This window comes from Symphalangus syndactylus, chromosome 12 (genome assembly GCF_028878055.3).
Source record: "Symphalangus syndactylus isolate Jambi chromosome 12, NHGRI_mSymSyn1-v2.1_pri, whole genome shotgun sequence".
In the NCBI taxonomy this organism is placed as follows: Eukaryota; Metazoa; Chordata; class Mammalia; order Primates; family Hylobatidae; genus Symphalangus; species Symphalangus syndactylus.
Window position 1 is genome coordinate 60,869,619 of NC_072441.2, and position 7,329 is coordinate 60,876,947.

Genomic DNA, 7,329 nt, shown 5'->3' on the forward strand with positions numbered 1-7,329 from the left:
CCATCCTCACCTTGATGACTCCAAACTTTATACCTACATTTCCAACTCCTCCAACTTGCTTGGCGTACCCATCTAGATGTCTACTAGGCATTTCAATCATAACTAGCTCCAGATATTCCTTCCCCTCTCCCCACATACACCCCAACACCATACTTCCTCTAGTCCTCTCCATTTCAGTAAATGGGAACTTCATCATCCAGTTTCTCAGGTCAAAAATTCTGGAGACACACTCGACTCCTCTCTTCTCATATCCCTAATCTAGTCCGTCAATAAACCCCTGCTGGCTCCACCTTCGGAATATATTCAGAGCCTACTCTTCCCACCATCTGCCCTGCTATTGCTTTGGTAAGAGCCGCCATCATCTCTTGCCTGAATGATGTATTAGCCTGGCCACTTCTATCCTTGCTGCTCTCCAGTCTGTTCTCAATTTGGTAGCCAAAGTAACTGTAGGAAAGGTAAATCAGGGCTGGGCGTGGCAGCTCATGCCTGTAATCCTAACACTTTGGGAGGCCAAGGCGGGTGGACTGCCTGAGCTCAGGAGTTGGAGACACTCTAGGCAACATGGTGAAACCCCCTCTCTACTAAAATACAAAAAAGTAGCCAGGAGTAGTGGCACGTGCCTGTAGTCCCAGCTACTCTGGAGGCTCAGGAACGAGAAACTCTTGAGCCTGGGAGGCGGAGGTTGCAGTGAGCTGAGATCGGGCCACTGCACTCCAACTTGGGCTACACAGTAAGACTCCGTCTCAAAAAAACAAAAAAAAAAAAAAGAAAAGAAAAGGTAAATCAGGCCATGCCACTCCTCTCCTCAACCCTCTGTTGACCTCTCATTTCACTCAAAGTGAAATCCAAAGTCCTTAAAGTGGCCCACAAGTACTAAAAATCGAGCTTCCATTTTCTCTCTGACTTCACGTTTCCCACTCTTTCCCAGACTCACTCTCCTCCAGCCACACTGACCCTGCTGTTCCTCCAGTATGCCTGCCACTTAGTGACCTCAGGAGCTTTGCACTTGGTATTCGCTCCGCCAGGAATATTCTTTTTTCCAAACACTGACATTCCTGTGTTCCCTTACTCGCTTCAGGTCCCACCTAATTGTCACTCCCTTGGAGAGGACTTTCTTGACTACCTTCTATAAAATTGTATTACATTTCTCTCTAGTTCCTAACTCAGCTTCAAATGGGTTCATAGCACATTATATATAAATATATAAATAATTATATATAAAAAATTATATATAAAACTATAAAAATATAAATAAATTATACAGTCATTTATTTATGGTTCAACTCTACTAAAATCCAAACCCCTTTAGGGCAGGGACTTTGTTGAGTTTGTCCAAGACAGTGTCGAAAACAGTGCCTGGAACATAGTAGGAACAAGTAAATATTCATTGAAGGAATCCTTGAAGTCTGAATTATTCATTTAGACAATTCAAAGTTTACATATACTGTCCATAGTGGCCACTAAACTCATTGAATGTATTACCCCTACTATAAAGCATAGTACAAAGCAAAATTTTAAGTTTCAAACTAAGACGAAGGTACTCTCATTCATGATAGATCTAGGGGTGGTTATAGGCATTCATGAAGATCTTCTTAACCACTAAAAGTGACATCAAGCCAGTAACTCATGCCCTTCCACAGGCACACCCCCCACCCCAACCCCAGCATGTGCTGCCCACCCAGTACAGCTATCACCAGTAGGCTCTTCTCTTCCAGAATCATTCACATGCTTTGTGTCCTGGCTAGAATACTGTTTCAGATGAAAAATAAATCTCAAATATAGACACTAAAATCTAACATACACAGACACCAAATTTCTTAGATATTCACTGGCCAACTGCATTTTACTTAACTGTATTCTACAATAAGAGGAACATGTTAAATGTATAACTGTGATTAATGTTTACCTCTTTAACCCATCATAAATAAACACAAAAGCTAAATCAGCATGAAAAAATATACTTATTTTTGAACTAAAGATCATCCTCTTACCAAGATGGCAAGATCAAAAACAAACTGATGTCCACAGCCAGAAAGAACAATAAGTAAGAAAACTGGGATCCCATCCATGCCTTTATTTTGAAAGATAATCAACTAACTTATTAAGATTCCAAGATTCAAACCTATAATTGAGCAGTCATTATTTGCAGTTATTTATTTTTTTAAATGCAAACAAGGCAGAAGGCTAACAGAGAATAGAAAGGCATCCCACTCTCTGGAATAAACACTCATTTTAAAAGGCTGGTCATTTTATAGCCTCTTTCGGGAAAGCTAAACAGGCTACAAACAAAACATCAATAAATTAAAATTTCTTTTGTCAACATCTGCTCTTTACAGTCTCAATATGTCACAAAAGTCTGAAGTGACAGCTTCCAGTTATTTCCCAGCTTAGGAGATCATGTGCTATAAAAAGTAGTCTATTTCAAATTAATATCTTCAACAGAATCTAAGTCAAGTAGACAGAATGACTCTCAGACATACCAAAAAGCCACAAGTACTAGTAATGACATCTCTAACTCCAGGGGAATACACTCTGCTGGGACATGATAGAGTTGTACCAGGTTAGTAGTTTATTCACTACAGCTAGAACCTTTCCCAAGAAAGATATGAGTAGTTAGAGGCAAAATGTTTAGGGTTATCAGCCCAAAGGAACCGGTAGGCCTCTACAATTGTTTTAAAATTTCTATTGGAACCTATTACTCTTAATATAACAATAGCAGAAAAAATGTTTTTTATAATTTTGCTAATAGTAAACATTTATTAAATACATGTGCTAAGCACTATAAGCATGCTAAATATGTCAAGTTATTTCATAAAATCATTTCATAAGTCTCATTAAAGGATTTAATGACAACCTGCATGATACAAACTCATCAGCCTAGCATCCACTTGTTCAGCAGCCTTGCCTCTCTGCAATGAGGCCAAGAACCAAGAGGTAAGCAAAAACAGACACACCCGGGTTCAGGTACTAGCCTTCTAGGAATCACATTTGAGGGAAGCACCCTCTCATAGGACATTACAGGAGAAACTGTACTTAATTTGGAACCAGAAACCTCAAGGTTGAACAGACTTCAGAACTCAAAAGTGCAATGGCACAAAGAAGGTCATTAGCTGTCCTACTTACCTTATTATAACCCAGTGATTTATCATCTGATAGCATAGTGTAATAATTCCTTTAGGGCAAGTATCCTGGTTTGCTCATTTTGCTACCCCCACTAGGGAACAGAACCCTTAGAGCATTGCATGTGCTCAATTTTCATTAATGATGCTTATAACGACAATCTTTGGTCATCAGAAAGATTAAATTACATCTAACGTAAGAGGAGAAGAGGGAAACACATTCAAAATGATTCTCATCCATTGTTAGCATTCAAATAAAGGCTTCAAGGTTTAAAAAGGTCTTCAGCTGTCCAGAAAACGTGATTATTGAGAGCAACTGTTCAGAGTTCCAGGAAACAAGTTCCAGGAAATGTGTACAGTACTGTACTCCCTGCTGGTGGGCCAAGGCATCCTGACCCACGCTGCCTCCTGAGGCTACAGGCAAAGTGGAAAATGGGGATGTGTGAGAGTAGCTAACTGCAGCTCCCACCATAATAGAAAAGTCTGCTAAACCCCTCAAAGGAATATCCAGAGTTGAGACAACTCTGAAGGGGTACCTAGAGGTAGCAAACACCATGCAGGTTTATGGGGGCATAAAATAATTTACCTCACTTTTAAATACATATGGCTCTCCCCACTTCCATGCCTGTTCTTTCTTAGGGACTGCCCACCAGCAGGTTGAAGGCAAACAGGCAAGGAATGCAGAATCTGAAGTGCAGGGGACCCTGATGAAACACTGACACCAAGAATCAGAGATGACTGTGTGTCCTCTAACTTTAAATACATACTTATTAAATCATATAAAGTCCGTTCCTTCTTAAAAGGCGCTGCTCTGGTTGCTAAGTAGCTGAGGCTCTGCGTCATAGAGGATTAGTGCTGAAATGTGTCATGGAGAGGGCTCTGTCCTCTCCCTTTTAAGTTGAAAGCAGTTTGGTTTTTTGTTTTGTTTTAACATTCTGAAAGAGAAAGAGGCTCTGAACCAAGTTTAACATCCTTCTGTACAAAAATTTTCCGACAGGACAAATAAACTACGCTTCCACTGAACTGTGACTTTTGAGCTGACTCTAGGGTGTACCCAACCTTCCAGAGGTGTCTGGCTTCACCCTCAAAGAGGCAGCTCCAGCCCCAGGAGACGACCGGCACCACAGCACCTGAGCAGGGCACTGCAGGAAGGAAAGCGGAATCTCTAGTGAAACTTCTCATTTCCTGTCGCTGCTGAGAGAGGCTGGACTCGCTCCTTCTCACATGGTTTAGGAAGAGCTGTAAACGGGAGCTTGCCGGCTGGCCACCAGCTCAGGGGCCCTGGGGGCGGCCTCTGGGTTCTGCTCCCTGTTCTTCCCTTTGACCAGTGTCACTCCTGGACAGATAATGGGACGAAACGCCCTTCACTTCCTCGAGTCCTCATTTATGTCATGGTTCCTCTTTCAGGAAAACATGAGTACAAGACGCAAAGCAAAAGGAGATTAAAGGCAAATTACCCCATCACCCTGTTTCGTCCCTCCCCTTCGTTATTATAGAAGAGCTTTATCAAATTCCCTTTGTCGCGCCACACACACGCAGAGTAGGTGAAAGGCACCCTAAGACAACTTATTTCTTTCCCGCCTCACAGAAAGCCTTTACGAAATCCTCACACCATCTCCGGACGCAAGGCTTTCGCATTCAGCTTGAGGAGCTAAACCATTTCAAGCCAAGGTAGGAAAAGCCAAAGTGGTGCCGAAGTGGTCCCAAAGCAGAAGGCTGGGAGGCAGGGCAAGCTCAGCGCACCTAGACGTTTGCATTTACACAAAGAAATTAGCCGCATGATTAATGGGAGCTGCCGGCTGGAGGCGGGGCGCCCGCGCCGGCCTCCTCACCTGGGACATCTGCGGCCTCAGGTTGATCTCCTTCAGGTTGATTGAGTGCGCCCGGAGGTTGTTAAGCAGCTGGCAAAGCAGGACTCCATCGCGGAGGGTCTGCGCCAGGTCGAACACCTGAGCCGAGTCCCAGGTCACCCGGTGGTTGGCGGGCAGCACCTTGCAATGGATGAGCCACTGCGCGCACTGCTTCCACGGCTCCATGCCCGACGGCTCCGGGACGCGGCTGGGCCGGGGCGGGCGGCAAGGATGCGGCCGCCGCCGCCGCCGCGGTTCCTCCGCGCCCCGCCGACGCCAACAGCCGCCGGCCCTTTCCCCGCGCGGGATCGAGGGAGCAGGAGCCGCGGCCGGCGGGTCGCGGGCGCCGCGCTGGGCTCGGCTCCGGTCCCGGCCCGGGTGCGCCGCGACCCGGCCGCCGCTACAGCGAGTCCCGCGCGTTCTCCGTGCGCCCCGGCCGGCTCGGCGGCGGCTGCAGCGCACAGGCTTCCGACTTCAGCGCCCGGCCCGCCACTGAGCATGCCCAGCGCGCCGGCCGGTCTCGCTGCGGTCCGCGAGTCCCCAGACGCGCGGGTGGGAGCACGCCGGCGGCCGGGGCTGGGGTCGGTGGCCGAGGGCGGGGCGCGGGGGAGGGGCCGGCAGAGGGGGGCGGCGGCTACAAAGGGGATCCCAAGCCCCCGCCTGCAGCGTTGCGGGGCTCACGCAGCCCCCGGCGTCCTGGGGTCTTCTCTCGGGGCGGCTTCCCGGCTTTGCGCGGAGTGTGGCTGAATACTGTAATACGATGGGGTCCCCCAGGACCCCCTAAACAACAAATGCCGAAAGGAGCGACGGATTAATTGGGGCACCCAGACTCCCCAGAGCAATGAAAAAAGTGCCCAGAGCATCAGTAGAGCACGGCGCTGAAAGTTTTAGAGATCGTCGCCCCCTCGCCCCTTGCAGCTCTATCCCCTCCATTCTGTATAGCTGATTCCTCAGCCTATTCCTCCTAGTTGCGCCTAGTGGTGTTTTGGCACCCTAAAAGTGAGTGAGAGTGCGTGTGTGGAGACGCCTGCAGAAACCGCCCCCATTCCTGAGCCTATTTCCTTGCGAGGTGATTTTCACTTGGAGCTGGCTTCCCCCTGCACTGTCAGGCTCGGAACTGTTCGCGGTTGCTGTTCTGGCCCTTTCGCTGACCCCACAAAAACCTGCCTGAGAAAGGCCTGTGCCACGGTGCTAGACTGCGCATGCGTCGGCGACTGGCGGCCGGGTTTGAGAGCAAAGCGCGTTAGCCCTGGGCAGCTCCTCCGGGGCTGTTCTGGGATCATTAGTGAAAGCTGGAACTTGACCCCAGAACTTTTGCGCAGTCCACAAGCAGTGCATTCGTGTTTCTTAAGTAAATCTTTTGGAGACTCTAAACGCTACCCCTTTTACTCCCACTGCACACTGCCCCTCAAAACCACAATTAATGTTTAAATTGTTTGTGGCAAGATATTGCCACATTGAATTCTTGATGTTCCATAGGAATGTGGTCCTTCGTCACCCTTTTGAGATGCATTCACTTAAAATTAGAAAATAGGCCGGGCGCGGGGCTCACGCCTGTAGTCCCAGCACTTTGGGAGGCCGAGGCGGGCGGATCACGAGATCGGGAGGTCGAGACCATCCTGGCTAACACGGTGAAAACCCGTCTCTACTAAAAATACAAAAAATTAGCCGGGCGTGGTGGCGGGCGCCTGTAGTCCCAGCTACTCGGGAGGCTGAGGTAGGAGAATCGCTTGAACTCGTGAGGCGGAGGTTGTGGTGAGCTGAGATCCAGCCACTGCACTCCAGCCTGGACGACAGAGCCAGACTCCGTCTCAAAAAAAAAAAGATGGGAGTTTGGATAATTTAATTGTATTATATTTCTGTAGCTCAAATTTTTTATTACGAACCATACTTTATAAGCAGGCCAAAATATTATTTTTAAAAGAATGATTTGTTCAGGACAGTGATTGCGTCCCTTTTCGTTTGGCTGTGACAAGGATGGCACACTGTGTACACTCAGCGCTGAACAATAAATCAGCCTGAGGATTTCCTTTCCTCACACGCATCCTTCCCTAGCAATTTCCTCTTGTGTTCAATGCGGATTCCATCAATAGCACGACGTTTCCTAGGCCATAATTTTGGCAAATAAATCATACTGAACTCTACATACCTTTAGACGCAAAATCCAACACATTTGAATCACCATTTAACACAGTCTTTCATAAAGAGAAATTAGAAAGAAATTTCATTAAACGGGACAAAATTTAAACTAAAACTATGAATTTTGTTTCAGGTAGCATCAGATCACCTTTGGATGTTGGAGAATATTTCCAAAATCCAGATTATATACACTATCCCAGGACACAGATCTGGAGTTAGAG

At 47.0% G+C, this 7,329-nt stretch overlaps 1 protein-coding gene across 2 annotated transcripts in view; it reads right to left on the reverse strand.

The window, feature by feature from the left end:
* The window catches only part of VAV3 (vav guanine nucleotide exchange factor 3), a 399,477-nt gene extending 394,014 nt beyond the window's left edge, over positions 1–5,463 (reverse strand). The window contains exon 1 of one of the 2 annotated variants that reach the window (XM_063624405.1): positions 4,952–5,463. In XM_063624405.1, the coding sequence (XP_063480475.1) occupies positions 4,952–5,155 (204 nt within the window). In that variant the 5' untranslated portion in view covers positions 5,156–5,463. The remainder of the gene's footprint in view (positions 1–4,951) is intronic. The other variant, XM_063624404.1, reaches the window with a different exon arrangement.
* Positions 5,464–7,329: the final 1,866 nt, after the last annotated feature.